Source organism: Trachypithecus francoisi, unplaced genomic scaffold (genome assembly GCF_009764315.1).
Source record: "Trachypithecus francoisi isolate TF-2019V2 unplaced genomic scaffold, Tfra_2.0 Contig01579, whole genome shotgun sequence".
In the NCBI taxonomy this organism is placed as follows: domain Eukaryota; kingdom Metazoa; phylum Chordata; class Mammalia; order Primates; family Cercopithecidae; genus Trachypithecus; species Trachypithecus francoisi.
The window spans coordinates 35,938,634-35,955,333 of record NW_022681442.1 but is presented as its reverse complement, the minus strand read 5'-3'; the positions used below and the strand labels follow the sequence as shown (position 1 = coordinate 35,955,333).

At 40.6% G+C, this 16,700-nt stretch overlaps 1 protein-coding gene across 6 annotated transcripts in view; it reads left to right on the top strand.

Moving 5' to 3' along the window:
* The window catches only part of ENTPD1 (ectonucleoside triphosphate diphosphohydrolase 1), a 179,872-nt gene that overhangs the window by 143,269 nt on the left and 19,903 nt on the right, over nucleotides 1–16,700 (top strand). For all 6 annotated transcript variants that reach the window (XM_033187667.1, XM_033187677.1, XM_033187650.1 and 3 more), the window contains 5 exons: nucleotides 8,511–8,628; nucleotides 11,192–11,342; nucleotides 13,339–13,498; nucleotides 14,221–14,460; nucleotides 16,395–16,655. In XM_033187667.1, the coding sequence (XP_033043558.1) occupies nucleotides 8,511–8,628; nucleotides 11,192–11,342; nucleotides 13,339–13,498; nucleotides 14,221–14,460; nucleotides 16,395–16,655 (930 nt within the window). The remainder of the gene's footprint in view (nucleotides 1–8,510; nucleotides 8,629–11,191; nucleotides 11,343–13,338; nucleotides 13,499–14,220; nucleotides 14,461–16,394; nucleotides 16,656–16,700) is intronic.

Below are 16,700 nucleotides of genomic sequence, written 5' to 3'. Positions count from 1 at the left end.
TTAGTGACAAATTGACAGTTATCATTATTTTATTCCCACTGTTCCCCATCTGACTTGCCCTTGTGTAGCCCATTTCAGGTCAGCCCACCCACGCTGATGATTCAGTCTTGTCATCTTCCTGCCTGACCTAGTTTGGGTTCAGCCCTGCTGGGGAGGTGGTGGCCTCATGCCTGGGCCACATGTGGCATAACACAGCAAGAACTCTTTATTGTTCTGATATGTTTACTTGCCCAGCTACCTAAAAGGTTATAAGCAATTGAGGACAGGGAATGGATTTCATTTGTCTTTGTGTGCATTTTATTTATTCATTGACTCCATTTATCCATTTAATAAATAGTCATTGAACATCAACTCTATTGTAGGCCCTGGCATATATTAGTGAGCAAGATGGGCAAAGTTATTATACCCTTGTTGAACTGATAGTCTAATGAGGGAGATAATCATTAATCAAATAATCATAAAATAAATGTTAAATTACAGCCAGCACAACTGATTTGGATAGTTGCTCCAGAGAATTTTGCTGACTGAATAGAGTAAGCACCTTGAACAGATAAAACTGCTCCCTCCTTGTATATGAAGAGCTCAGGACCAGCCTGGTAGCCAGGCAGTGTCAGTGTGGGAAGCAGACCTCTGTCTCAGAGTTCTCTAGAGATCCTAGTTCCTCACTCTTACCCTCAGAGACTTCTCAGTTTGAACCTCCAGAGTGCAGGGCCTCGGAAGCCACATGTGTTAGCAGGCATCCTGGGGCATTCTCATGCCACTGAAGTCTATGAACCACTGCCTGTGAGACACAATGAGAACTTAAAAAACAAAACAAAACAAAACAAAAACATAGCCTTAATGAACTGAAGAGCCATTAGCTGTACCCAAGGCTTCCCCCGGGAAAGTACCTTTGTTCTGGTGGACCTAGGTGGGGAGGTAGCTTTGATGTCTGCTTGGTTCCCCACTTCCTTGTCTACTCATCACTGAACAGTGGCAGTTAGTGATTGTCAGATATTCCTTTTAGCACAAACATTCCACATTTTGGCACACACTGAGTCTCTGTCACACAAGCACCAGACTGACCCAATACCAAACAACTACCCTTCATTAAACACTGCCTCTTCTGTGAATGCAGGCTTGGGGACCAGACCACTTTGATTTTAATTCCAGATATGCTACTTTCCTAGTTGAGACTTTGGGCAAAAAAATTCTCTCTATGCCTCCCCTTCTATGTAAAAGCAAGATAGTAATAGTACCTACTTAGAAGATGGTTGTGAGAATTAAATGGAATAATACAAGTGACTTAATTGTCAGAGAGATGAGCACATCAGAGGTCCTCAATGGAGACTACCTGCTTTAATGAAGAGATGTCCTGTGGAAGGCCCTTAGCTATTAGTGTGTCATGGTCACCGAACCAGTACTCTGCAGGATTTCCAACTTCTGTTAAAGGGTAATGACCTTTCTTCATGCATCTCCTTTATAAAAGTGCTGTTCTTAGATAAAGCATTTGTGATTTTATCTTTTTATGGAGACTTTGGAAAGATTTGCTCTGATTTCCAACCTCAAATACTCTTGGAAAATATTTGTATTATTTTTACTCTATTGGATTTTAATGTGTGTTTTAAAAAACATCTGCAGATAGATGGTGGTTGCACAACAATGTGAATATCCTTAATACCACAAAACTGCACTTAAAAATGGTTACATGGTAACTTTTATGTTATGTATGTTTTACAGCAATTTAAAAATAAAACAATAACAGAACTGTGGTTTGTATTAAAGATCTAGTAACTCTAATTAAAGAAAAAGGAAAGGAAGAAAATGGTCTCTAAATGTTTATAGGCCCTGCTAGCATCTCTGCTGTCTGGTTTGTTTATAGAGTACTAGAGGCTTACTCAAAATTATAAGCTTTGTATATAAACCCAAGCTCACTGAGACAGACTGATAAGGCTGCTGAAGTTACCATTAAAGCTACAGGAACTTTTAAGAAAGTTTTTGAAGACACACTGTGTCTGAAGGGACCATGAAGTTAATGATCACACTTGTCTGTGTTACCAGATGTCTTAGTCTGTTTTGTGTGGCTGTAACAGAATGCGACAAACTTGGTAATTTATCAATATAAAGAACAGAAATTAATTTTCTCACAGTTCTGGAGGCCAAGAAGCCCAAGATCAAGGTGCTGGCAGGCTTGGTGTCTGGTAAGGGCCTGGTCTCTGCTTCCAAGATGATGCCTTGAACTCTGCATCCTCTGGAGGGAGGAATGCTGTTCCTCACATGGCAAAAGAGTAGGAGATAGCAAACTCACTCCCCAAACCCCATTTAACTGTGGCATTAATCCATTTAAGAGGGCAGAGCGCTTGAATACCTAAATACCTCCCACTAGGGCTCACTTCCTGATGCTGATGCATTGGTGATAAAGTTTTCAACACATGAGTTTTGGAGGGGAAAACAGTCAAACCATAGCATCTGTCTTATGGGCTTTTTGGGGAAGCCAAAGCCCATGTTTGTAGGACAACTCCAGTGGTACTACTTTATATTAGACAATGAAAATTAACCTCTTTTAGGGCTGGAAGGGATTTAGGAACCATCCAGTTCCAACCCCCTCATTTATCCATTTGATTCAATAATTATCTGTTGAATTCTTTCTTTGTGCCTAATGTATAGTAGGATATACCATCGTGGATGCTGTATATACTGTGGTAAACAAAGTAGACCTGTCCTCATGTAGCTTACAAGCTAATAAGAAAGATAGATATTAATCAAATAGCTGCATAAATATGTAATTACACCATGTGACCAGTATTGTCTTTAGAGGGAAAATACAGGCATTCTGATCAGGAGGGTAGGATCTAAACTCAGGAGGTCAGAGAAGGCTGAGATGTCAAGTGAAGGGCTTTCTGGGTAAAGGCCCTGGAGCAGAAGCCATGAGACCTATGGGCAACTGCAAGCAGGCCAGTTCCATCAGAGGTGTTTTCTGAATGAGAAGAGGGTGAAATATTCTACTTCTGTGGAGCCAGGAAGCAGGCTGACTGATGCTCTAGTTTCTCTTTGTTTCTGCTTCTAAAGAGACTTACCCAGAAGCCTGGAACTATATGACATTTGTGTAGGTAGAGTTGTTTCCATCCTAAGGAGAGATCCGCCCTACTTCTATGTGGCCTCCAGTCTCAGTGAGCTTAGGGTCTGTTGCATCTACATTTCCAGGTCTTCACCAAGGCCCCTGCATTGGTGTTTCCATGAATCAAGCAAGGTCACTTCTACTGTTCCTCTTTCTGGACCACCACTTCTGTTCATCGGTTATAACCGATCTTCATGAGCTAGGTTGATCACGCATTATGTGCATAATCAAAAGCCAGCTTAGAACAAAATTGTATGCACAGTAAAATTACAACTATATAAAAATAATATACAACTTTTTAAAAATTTAAAAATTTAAATTATTTTTAGACTCATGGGGCACATGCACAGATTTGTTTCATGGGTATATTGCATGATGCTGAGGTTTGGGCTTCTAATGATCCTGTCACCCAAGTGGTGAACATAGAACCTGATAGGTAGTTTTTCAACCTTTGACCTCCTCCCTACCTCCTTTCTTTCGGAATCCCCAATGTTTATTGTTCCCGTCTTTGTGTTCATGTGTACCCAAAGTTTAGCTTCCACTTACAAGAATATGCAGTATTTGGTTTTCTGTTCCCGTGTTAATTTGCTTAGGGTAATGGCCTCCAGCTGCATTCACGTTGCTGCAAAGGACATGATTTCATTCTTTTTTATAGCTGTATAGTATTCCATGGTGCATATGTACCACGTTTTCTTTATACAATTCATCATTGATGGACTCCTGAGTTGATTCCATGTCTTTGCTATTATGAATAGTGCCGCGATAAATTTACAAGTGCAGGTGTCTTTTTGGTAGAATAATTTGTTTTCCTTTGGGTATATACCTAGTAATGGAATTGCTGGGTCAAATGGCAATTCTATTTTTAGTTCTTTGAGAAATCTCTAACCTTCTTTTCATAGGGCTGAATAAATTTGCATTCCCACCAACAGTGTGTAAGCATTCCCTTGTATGCACAATCTTGCCAGCATCTGTTATTTTCTAACTTCTTAATAGCCATTCTGACTGGTATAAAATGGTATCTCATTGTGGTTTTAACATTCATCTCTCTGATGACCAGTGATGATGAGCATTTTTTCAAAAGTGTGTTGGTCACTTGTATGTCTTCTCTTGAGAAGTGTTTATTTATGTCTTTGGCCCACTTTTTAATGGGGTTATTTATTTTTTTCTTGTTGAGTTGTTTGAGTTCCTTATAGATTCTGAATATTAGTCCTTTGTTGGATACACAGTTGGAAAATATTTTCTCCCATTCTGTAGGTTGTGTGTTTACTCTGTCACTGGTTTCTTTTGCTGTGCAGAAGCTCTTTAGTTTAATTAGGTCCCAATTGTCAATTTTTGTTTTCACTGCATTTGCTTTTGAGGACTTAGTCATAAATTCTTTACTGAGGCCAATGTCTAGAAGGGTATTTCCTAGGTTTTCTTTTATGACTTTTATAGTTTGAGGGTTTTACACTTATGTGTTTATTCCACCTTGAGTTAATTTTTGTATATGGTGAGACGTAGGGGTCTAGTTTCATACTTCTGTATATGGTTAGCCAATTTTCCCACCACCATTTTAAAAATCGGGAGTCCTTTTCCCATTGTGTATTTTTGTCAGCTTTGTCAAAGATCAGTTGGTTTTAAGTGTGTGGCTTTATTTCAGGGTCTCTATTCTGTCCCATTGATCTATGTATCTATTTCTGTACTAATATCATGCTGTTTTAGTTATCATAGCTTTGTGGTTTAAAGTTAGGTTATGTGATGCCTCTGGCTTTATCCTTTTTGCTTAGGATTGACTTGGCTATTTGGGCTCTTTTTTGGTTCTATATGAATTTTAGAATAGTTTTTTTTTCTAATTCTACAATTTCTTTGGGCAATACTATGCATTCAAAAAAGACTTGGAAGGAAATAAATAAAAATAAAAGTGATATCTAATTGGTAGAATCTTAAACATCTTTTTTTTACTTCATTTTATGAGTGATATTTAAGAAACTTTTAGTACTCTTAAAATAGAAAATAATATTGAAATAATCCCGAGGGAGTGTCAGATCTCTTTCTTATCACCCAAATCTTGCTGTTTTCTTTAAAGGATATACTCATAGGGACTTTTGGAAATGTTTAAATATGAGCTACAGAGAAATGTTGGGTTTCTCCACTGCTAGACTTTGAGACATTCACTAGCTAATGGGCTTGTGAGCCCAGGAGGCAGAGAGAATATGAACATTCTCCAAACTTCTGGGAAGCTTTATTTACTGAAGCCCTTGTAGGCCTCGTACTCTCTGGAACATGCATTGGAAAATGCTAGTGTGGTGGAAAGAGAACAAAACATTGTGGCTACCTGGGTTCTGATGGACATTGTAACAAAGAAAGGCAAACTCCCCAAATGCTCAAATTGAACTTTCAGTCAAGCTTTATCTGTCTCTCAAGCAGCAAACAATGCCAGTTTTTTATTCTGCAAGCCATTTTAGAAGACAAAATGTTTCGCACAGTTGCACAGGTTAGCATGCTAGTGTACTGTGTACACAAGATGAAATGTCCTCAATTTCTGCATTAAAATATGCTTTACCCCCTTCTCAAACACTTATCAAATGAAACGTAGTAAAAGCTTTTGTTTCTCAACTACCTCACTGTGTAAGGCCTTAGAGAAAACAAGCTGACAAAAGCAAGCCTGGTTCTTTGGCTCTATGGGAAGAATGACTTTCATATCAACAATGTTAGAATAAAATGTCCTGATCCCAGATAAAGGCTGCTTGCTGCTTATACTTTGCCAGTGTTTGTCATATGCTGCTGTGGTTGGAACATTTTCTGGCAGGAAGCAATCAGGGACCCTGTTAGGGAACAACAGAATTTTCTGCCATGTAATTCCTGGGCCTTTTTCTCCACTCTGGGAGGTTTCTCATGGGTCCAGTGGCCCCAGACCTCAGTCAGTGTTCCTCTCTGCCCACAGTGGCCACCACCTAAGCCATTTCTTGGATTCCTTTCACTGCAGGCCTAGCTGTAGAGGAGTCTGTCCAGCTTGCTTCCTTGCTGTGCCCAAAGCCTACAGGCCCTTTTCTTTCTAAAGGCATAATGCTAATTACTGGAGGGAATCCCCACTGTGTGTAACTAGGAAGAGAACACTGTGGAGGTTATGGCAGGTCAAGGGTCCTCACAAGGTCTGCATGGTGATACTCCCTGGTCTAGTGAAATGGAATAGGGTTTGACACTCAATAGGCTCTACTTTTAGCTTTTCCTAGTGGTCCAGGGAGGTCTCTTAAATCCTATTTCTTGTCTCTTTTCTCCCTGGAGTCTCTTAGATTCATAGCAGGTGGTATATATACCTGTTGCCACCTACATTTTCAGGTCTTCACTGGGGCCCCCACATTGGTGTCTCCATGAACCAAACAAGGTCATTTCTACTGTTCCTCTTTCCAGACCACTGCTTCTGTTCATGCAACCTAGCTTATATATGTAGGGAGATTCACATATACACACCACACACACACACACACACACAGCTAAATTAAGCATTTTTAAAGTGGCAGACCACATTTTGAGGTCCACAGCTTAAATAAGCAGCCATGTGACAAGAGTCATTGGCTCACATTTCAGAATCGTCACCTGCTTCTCTTCCTTTTGCTTCCCCATTTACTTCCCTCTGTTTCTTCTCTAAGGAAGATTAAAAAGCACATGTGCCATCATGCTCTTCTTCCAAGTTCATGTCAAATGTCATTACTCAATCATGGCATTTTTTAATCCTGAGTAAGCTCAGGGATATAACCAGAGATGACTATCAGCTGATCAAAATGGGTATTGAGCAGTTTACTCCTGGGTAAATACTCCCAAAGAAATGAGAACTTATTTCAACAAAATGAAATGCACATGAATGTTTCTGGCGGCTGTATTTCCAGTAGCCCCAAACTGGAAATAACCCAAATGTCCATCAACAGTTGAATGGATAAAAATATAGTATATCCATATAATGAAATACTCTGCAGTGATGGAAAAAGATGATCTACTGATACACACAGTTTGAGTTCATCTTACATAATGTAAAGTGAACGAAGTTAGACATAAAGGAGGCATACTATGTGAGTTCATGCATTGCAGTTCAAAAACAGGCAGAACTCATACATGGTGGGAGAAGTTAAGACAGCGGTAACTGACTGAGAGGGGCACCGGGAAGCCTTGTGAGGGCTAGGATGTGTTTTGTATCTTGATCTGGGTGGTGGTTATATGGATGTGCACATATACAAAAATTTATTGAGGTGTATGCCTAATATTTGCACACTTTACTGTAGCTGCCCCTCATTTCATGTCCTTAAAAGGGGGCACCAATTTGAAAATTATTGCCCAGCCCTTGCTTCTGTGTTTCTAGATATAAAGTCTTGAGTCTGACTTTGATTCAAGTCCAGGCTCTGTCACCTATCAGCTGTGTATCTTGAGGAAATTGCTGAACCTCTTCGTACTTTAGTTTCTCACCTATATAGAAGGGGTAAAAATAGTACTTGCTCTATAGCACTGTTCTTAGAGTTTAGTTGGATAATTCATACAGGTTGCTTCATACAATACGTGACTGGTACATTTAGTGCACTCGTGAAATATGACACGGTGACTTGTTCTTTCTCTTCTGATCATCTAGTTCTTTCTCCTGCTGTCATCTATCCTTCTCCTCTGCCTACTTTCTTTCCTCCTTTTTTTCTTCTTTTCATCTCCCCCATCATAAAGCCAAAAACATGAAGTTTAAGTACATATATTTTAAAATATATTAAATACAATTTTACAGTTATATTCATAATTTAAAAGTGAGTGCATTTACTGTTTTTTACACCTCTCCTTAAAACAAACTCTGCATTTATTGAACTAAAATTAGATGAAGATATTTATTATGTCTTACTGGCACTCAATGGAGTAACTCAGTGGTTCCCAAACTTACCTGCACATTAGAATCATGTGGGACCTTATAAGAATTTCAAAGCCCAGGACACATACCAGATCAATTAGATCACAATATCTGGGTCTAGGACACAAGCATCAGTAGCCATTGAAGCTTTCCAGGTGATTCCCATATGATTCCAATGTGTAGACAAATTTGGGAACTATAGATTAATGGCTTTCTGTTCCTTCCACAGTGTCTCAGCTACTTCAGCATGTGGTTCTGAATCTTGGCTGCACATTAGAATCACCTAAGAAGCTTCTAAACAATACTGCTTCTTGGGCCCTGTTCTGCATAAGGTCTGAATATTTCTAACATGCAACCAGCATGAAGAGCCCCATTCTAGCAGCGTTGGTATCCTGGTAGATTTTGTGATCGGAGTGACTCCAGTGCCATCTCCTCAATGTTCCTCTCAAATACTTTCTCCTCATGTTTTTGAAAATTCCAGTCCTTTCTCTTGCAAGCCTAATATGGAGATGAGTGATGTGATACTGATAAGTTTTTGGTCTGTTTTGCTTTCAGTATGGGATTGTGCTGGATGCGGGTTCTTCTCACACAAGTTTATACATCTATAAGTGGCCAGCAGAAAAGGAGAATGACACAGGGGTGGTGCATCAAGTAGAAGAATGCAGGGTTAAAGGTAAGATGAAGACCAAGGGAAGGGGAGGCCGACAGTGGGGCATGAGAACATGAGAGGTGTATGGCCAGTAGAACACAAGAGGAAAAGGAGCCCCAAGCACAGGAAGCCAAGTGAAGAACACAGTGCAGCTGCTGTTGTTATGTTATCATTACAGAAATCATACTGAAATCAGTCCTTAATGATCAAACCCTAAGAATAAACACACATAAATATAAATAATAGTAGCTCCCATCAACAGAACACTTCTGCATGCTATGTACTTAGTACCGAACATGTGTTACTTCAGTATGCCCTCATAATCTCCCTTTGAGGTATGTATTATTATACTAATTTTTTAAAAATGGGGGCACTGAGGTTGAGAGAGGTTATACCACTTGTATGTTACTCAAGCTAGTAAGTGATGGGGCTGCGGTTCAAACCAAGTTCTGCCCAACTTCAAGTCTGCATCTTAGCCAGTGCTTCTCAAACTTGAAACTGCTTGAGCTTGTCAAAAACACAGATGATGGCATGGGCCCCATCCCCTAGAGTTTCTGAGTCAGCAGATCCGGAATGAAGCCTGCAAATTTGTATTTCTAAGAAGTTCCTAGGTGATGCTGATCCGGCTGGTTCAGATATTGCTCTCTTAATCTTTGTACCCTGATCTACAGCTTGGAAGACATTTTTCAAAGCTTTCAGCCTCTGTTTAGGGAGGAAAGACCAAATTATAGGTTCTTAGGGCGGGGAAAAGGAACTTACAGATCGTTTAAATTTTGTTTCACAGAGAAAGAAACAAAAACCTGGAGGATTAGTGCCTTGAAAGTAGCAACAGAATTGAGACAAGAATCTAGGTCTCCTAATTACACTCTAGGCTTCCTGCTACTCTAAGCTGCTGGATTATATATCAACAATTTTTTTTCTTTTAAGGTCATAATATAAGTTAGAGTGGTTGACATTCAGCTTTCACTCCCTTTACCCAGTACCCCACCATGCACCATTGTACCACAATCTCTCTGACTTTTCTCTCTCTTAGCCTTTTGAGCTGGGAACCCACTGTTTGTTTTTAGTCAGACCGATAGCCTAGATCCTGGAAGATAATTGATTTTTAGTTTGATAGGCTATGGAATCCACTAATTTTCATAGTTTATCAAGAAAGTAGTAGAGAGGAGATATTTCCAAGAGAGCAAGTCATTCTACCCAGTAGCCCATCAATACTGAGACTTTGGCTCCATCAATACTGAGACAGTACTTCTAGCCTTTCTTAAAGCCCAAATCTCTCATTTTATTGGCTTTTATTTAACCCACTGCCTTCCATTTTTAAAAGTTATTTTAAGGTCTGGGCATGGTGGCTCATGCCTATAATCCCAGCACTTCGGGAGGCTAAGGGGGGCAGATCAGAAGGTCAGGAGATGGAGACCATCCTGGCTAACACGGTGAAACCCTGTATCTACTAAAAATACAAAAAAATTAGCTGGGCATGGTGGTGTGTGCCTGTAGTTCCAGATACTAAGGAGGCTGAGGCAGGAGAATCGTTTGAACCTGGGAGGCAGAGGTAGCAGTGAGCTGAGATCGCACCACTACACTCCAGCCTGGGCAACAGAGCAAGACTCCGTCTCAAAAAAAAAAAAAAAAAAAAAAAAATCTAGAAGATATCTTTCTTCTGAGACTTAACCCATGAGTGTTTGGCCTAACAAATGCAGGATTTTTCCCTCTCAAAAGAGAGAGTTCTCTAGTTAATCAAATGTTGAACACAAGTTTTCTGAATCAAAACAATTAGCTGGTAACTTAGAGCTGATTTTTCTCATGGTTGTTAGGCTGTTTGAAAACCTGTGAATGATCTGGATAACTTATTTAAATAATTATCTTTAAAGCAATTACTCTGCTATGAAGCACTCATAGTGTAGATATTTATCTTACTGTGAGATGAAAGTGTTGTTATAACTTCAAAAAGCTTAAGGAATCTTGGCTCTAATCCTCCATAGCAACAGTCAGTTTTGCTCTCAAACTGGAAAAACAGTTTTGCTAGGGAAGCAGGATATCAGAGTGGAAAAGTCACCAAGGATATGTAGATTCTGTTTCTCTTTCTTATAACAGGAAGCAACTCCACCTCAGAAACTTTAAGGTGCTGGCCAGGATCAGATAGCTAGTTAGTAGCAGCTTTCATCTTTTCAGTAAAAGCCAATTTGTCTGCTGCTTAATTTTTATTCTAAGTGTCATCTTTAGGTCTTTTAGGAACTAGTGTCATTAATTACAATGTTGTGGAGGAAATATCAAAAAGCAGCTAAGGGAGTAGCTATCTATAAGATCCCCATTAAAGTCTGAGAACATTATACAATTGAATATGAAACTGCACCATCCAGTGGCAGAATTATTGAACATTGGACAGACCCAACTTAAAGTTTGGAAATTAAATCCTCTCAAGGCTAGGTCCAGTGAATTACCCTCTAAGCACAATAACCTAATGTATAGTACATCAGGAAATTGTTTTCTTGTATTTTTTTCAAAACACCATATTTTGATCTACTATTGTTAAGGTATGTTTTATAATTTTTTTAAAAAGATTTTTATCTTCTACATCTTTTCCTAGGTCCTGGAATCTCAAAATATGTTCAGAAAGTAAATGAAATAGGCATTTACCTGACTGATTGCATGGAAAGAGCTAGGGAAGTGATTCCAACGTCCCAGCACCAAGAGACACCCGTTTACCTGGGAGCCACGGCAGGCATGCGGTTGCTCAGGTATAGCAGCATGTAGGGACCAAAGAGTATCTGGGAGTTAGGCTTGGCAGTGAAAGAGCCTCTGAAATTATGGGAGAGAGCCACACTCCCTAATACCCCAAGTTCTACACACCCAAATCCATACCTAAGAAAGGAAATTTCAGTAAGTGAATAAAATGTCCAAACTCTTAGCATATACAGGGATAGGATTTTATGTATGTTAAAAAAAAAAAAAAAAAAAAAAAAAAAGCCCCCTTGTGCATCTCCCTATGGGGAATTCAAGAGGGGGATGGGGCACAGGGATAGAAAGACGAGGCCCGTATACTCTGGGGTTTGGGGCTACAGACTTAGCTACTCAACAGCTGGGAGGAAGAGGATAAGAGGAGACTCATAGACATCCCATGTCATAAATATGCACAACTAGCACATCTTTATATCACTTGATACCTGTGTGAATTATTTGTTCACTTGTTCATTCATTCAGCATGTAAAGCCTGCTCTATCCAGAATATGAAAACTCAACCCTCAAGGAAATCAGTGTCAATGCAGGGTGATCAATGTTTTAATAGAGGAGTGCTCAGAGCTGCTATGGGAGCACATTTGGCCCTGCCCAGGGTGAGAGGAGGTCAGGAAAACTTAGAGGAAGGGATGCCTGAACTGAATCATGAAAAATGAGTTGGAGGATCGGGGAATGGCTTTATCAGCAGAGCAGACAGCATGCATTCAGTAACTGATGTTTATTCAGCACTTATTATATGTCAGGCACTGTTCTAAGTACTTAGGATACAACAGTGAATAGGACAAAGTCTCTGACGTCATGGAGCTTGTGTTCTACCAGATGTGCAAAGGTAGGGAAGTGTGAGACGCATATTCAGAGGACTGTAAGTAGTTCTGCCTAGATAGAAGATCGGTGAGTAGTGTAAAATAATAATGATAATAATAGTAGCAGCTCATATTTATTGAGCCCTTCCTATGTTCTTAGCACTGCGCTAAGCACTTAATTGAACCGTCATAACAACTCTATGAAATTAATTATTATTAACAAGATATGGAAGCTGTGGCTTACAAATGTGAAGTAACTCACCCAAGGTCACACACCTGGGAAGTGGTGGAGCCAGGATTCTGAGTGGGATTCTGAAAAGGAAGGGTCCAGGTCACAAAGTGCCCTATGGGCCATGCTAGGAAGTTTGGCGTTTATCTTAGAGAGAGTAGGAAGCCATTAAAAGACACTACACAACTCGTGACACTGGCAGAGAAGATGGATTGGAGGGGAGAAAAACTGGGGATAAAAGGAAGGCAGTTAGCAGGTGTGGAAGCCATTTAAATGAGAGATGACAGGGGTCTAATGCCAGCTGGAAGGTAGCATCCTGTCGCTCAGAGACTCCCAGTGTTGCATAGCCTAGATCTTGGAAGCAATTGCATCCCATCTTCATTAAGACAACCCTGGAAGATTCCTTCTTCAGGTCTCAAAGTCTCAAACAGACCCAAGAACTGAGTTATAATATGGGGAAGATTTTTCCCAGGCTGGCAGCAGAGGAGTTTGGATGTATATTCCAGGTCATTTGCCACCTGGGTTCTACTAGAACTCTAATTAAAACCCTGGAGCAGAGTCTGGCCATGTAACCAGCTAGGAGCCGCACACAATAGCTAATATAGCACACATCAGCTTCAGGTATGGTCATCAAACCATACCCAGCTATCACCACTACAGTAATTTTAAGAGCCTTTGATAACTTTTTGAGCCAGGGAACTTCAGAACAAAAAAGGTATTTTTAAGGAAAACCAACCTATGAAAGGATTGGAAGGATGTGGATTTGGAGAGAGATGAACAAAAGATTAATTCTGCCTCATCCAAAAGAAGGGTTCCTTGGACAGACATATGCAAAGATCCCCATCTCTCCATTTATTCCAGTGTATTATGATTCACTTCTTAGTAGCAGTGTGTGGATGCTATAGCTGAAATGGGTAATGTAATTATTAAAGCAAAAATGATAACCTCAGCTCTTCCTTTGTACAGGATGGAAAGTGAAGAATTGGCAGACAGGGTTCTGGATGTGGTGGAGAGGAGCCTCAGCAACTACCCCTTTGACTTCCAGGGTGCCAGGATCATTACTGGCCAAGAGGAAGGTGCCTATGGCTGGATTACTATCAACTATCTGCTGGGCAAATTCAGTCAGGTGAATATCTCACAGCATCCATGGAGGTGGTTCTCTGGAGGCCAATGCCATTGCTATCTCAGGCAGTACTTGGGTTGCTAGCCAGAATGAATGAATGAATGCTGGATGGATGGATGCATGGATAGATGGATGAATGAATTTACTGTCACATTTGTAAGGGTCACTAGAGGTGTAATTCTCTTACAAGACCTTCTATTGGGAGAATAAGGAAGACATGTCTTTGCCTTAGGGAGGCATAAAGGAAATTAAAAATGTATCATTAAAAATTAGAATAGCTAACATTTGCCTTCTGCTATGTGTCTTGTGCTGTGCTCAGCACTTTTCATGTTTTCTCTGATTTCATCCTTAGAACAACAGTATGAGGTACTACATCATCCCCATTTTAGAGCCCCATATCGATGTCTAGAGAGGGTAATTATTCTGCCCATGGCTATACAACTAACAAGTGACTGAGCGAGAATTTGAACTTGAATGTGTCTGGCCTCAGACCTCTTGTTTGTAAACACTAGTTACACTGCTTCTATGTCTGGCAGTCTAAGCTATGTCTTTGAAGCCCCTCTTTTCTTGCTGATAATCTGTTGTTAGAGCAGGAGCCTCTAGTGAGCTTTGCCTCATCTTTATGCCCGTGTTTCTTTGCTTTAGGAAATCCCTGACTCCAATAGGTAGTATGAAAAGCAGAGTGTCCAGAGACTTCTAGCACTGGTAACTGTACTGTCTTTCAGAAAACAAGGTGGTTCAGCATAGTCCCGTATGAAACCAATAATCAGGAAACCTTTGGAGCTTTGGACCTTGGGGGAGCCTCTACACAAATCACTTTTGTACCCCAAAACCAGACTACTGAGTCCCCAGATAATGCTCTGCAATTTCGCCTCTATGGCAAGGACTACAATGTCTACACACATAGCTTCTTGTGCTATGGGAAGGATCAGGCACTCTGGCAGAAACTGGCCAAGGACATTCAGGCAAGTATAACTCAATCCAGACCTGCCCTCCTCACATCTGTGCCTCCAGCCCCCACATCCTGTTGTTTTCTCTTTCAAATTCAGTAGTTTGTCTGAACTTGGTTATTGTACTTTCCAAACCTTTTGAGGCAGGATATTGAACTACATCTGGTCGACCCCTATAAATTGTTTCAACCAGACATCACCTCCCATGTTTGTTTACTGCGTTATCTCCACGGACACAACTGAGATCTTCTCTCAGGAAATAATTTCTCACCCTCATGGGGTTAATAATGAAAATTATGTGGTAGAATATTGTTTGTTGGAGGGGGAATTGCAATTTATAAGCTCCTTTAGACCACTTTTTAAAGCTCTTTATCCTACAAACTACGATAAAACAGAGTTGTTAGAAATGACCTGGAGAGGAGAAGGAAAAAAAAAACACTTCAGGAAAAGCACAAAATGTATCAATTGACACTTCAAATCTTGTCATCTTGTCCCCAGATGCTTTCTGCATTTTGAAGACAAGAAAAGTTAAACACACTTTGGGAGGCCGAGGCGGGTGGATCACTTGAGGTCAGGAGTTGGAGACCAGCCTGGCCAACATGGTGAAACCCCATCTCTACTAAAAATAAAAAAAATAAATTAGCCGGGCATGGTGGCACATGCCTGTAATCCCAGCTATTTGGGAGGCTGAGGCAGGAGAATCACTTGAACTGGGAGGCGGAGGTTGCAGTGAGCCAAGATCGTGCCACTGCACTGCAGCCTGGGCCACAGAGTGAGACTGTGTCAAAAAAAAAAAAAAAAGAAAAGAAAAGTTAAACATACTCAGCATCATGTGAGTACCAGGCACACCCTGACAAGTAAACACAAAGCCAGGATGTCACATCCAGCTGTTCCCTGTCTCCACTGAAAGGATAACCAGTTCTCTGCTCTCCTCCAAAGCATTCTCTCTTGTTTTCAAAACCACTATCAGTAAGATGGTCCTGGGAGTAGGGGGCGCTGAGAGACATCCACTGAGCCTCAAAGCTTCATTAAGCTTCTTATCCACAGCAGCCTCCTTTCTTCTTTAGTAGGTTGTGGGTTAGAAATTATTTTTATTGGGCTAGACGTGGTGGCTCACGCCTATAATCTCAGCACTTTGGGAGGCCGAGGCAGGTGGATCACTTGAGGTCCGGAGTTTGAGACCAGCCTGACCAACATGGCAACACCCCGTCTCTACTAAAAATAGAAAAAATTAGCTGGGTGTGGTGGCAAACACCTGTAATCCCAGCTACTAAGGAGGCTGAGGCAGGAGAATTGCTTGAACCTGGGAGGCTGAGGTTGCAGCGAGCTGAGATTGTGACATTGCGCTCCAGCCTGGGCGACAAAGCAAGACTCCGTCTCAAAAATATATATATATATTTTCTTGGATAGGAGAATGCTTGAAGAAAAGAATTTAAAAAATAAAGAATTTTTAAAAACTAATTTAAAAAATTTTCATACTATTGGCTTAAATGATCTAAAAGTATCTGGGAGTTTCTGATTCTCTCCTTGGAGGGAGGGTTGGTCCATAATGACATCCCTGTCATTATGTAGGCTCCTGGAGAACTACCTCCAGGCCCAAATTTTTGACAACCTTGAGAGTTTCCTTGTGAATCTGCTCCTGACCTAGATGATTAGGACTAAGCACTCAGGGACATTTCAAACTAATGGCATTTCTGGGCCCAGTTTTAACTATATCAGCATTCTTTGAATAGTCAAATACATTTATATCTGATACCACTTCTGGCGCCTGTTACACAAATCCATTTTTCACATTTATTCCCAAGGGTGAAAAAGGCAGGGCAGGCCATGTTGATGCCAATACCAAGTGATGGCATGTTGTACAGTGCCTACATATTGAGTAAGTCAGACTGTGCCTTTTGTATCCAAAGCGTTCACACATGATGCTTTCAAGTGATTTTTCCATTCAGGTTGCAAGTAACGAAATTCTCAGGGACCCATGCTTTCATCCTGGATATAAGAAGGTAGTGAACGTAAGTGACCTTTACAAGACCCCCTGCACCAAGAGATTCGAGATGACTCTTCCATTCCAGCAGTTTGAAATCCAGGGTATTGGAAACTATCAACAATGCCATCAAAGCATCCTGGAGCTCTTCAACACCAGTTACTGCCCTTACTCCCAGTGTGCCTTCAATGGGATTTTCTTGCCACCACTCCAGGGGGATTTTGGGGTAAGTTTGTGAAATAATGAGGTATAGGATGTCTTGTTTACAAGT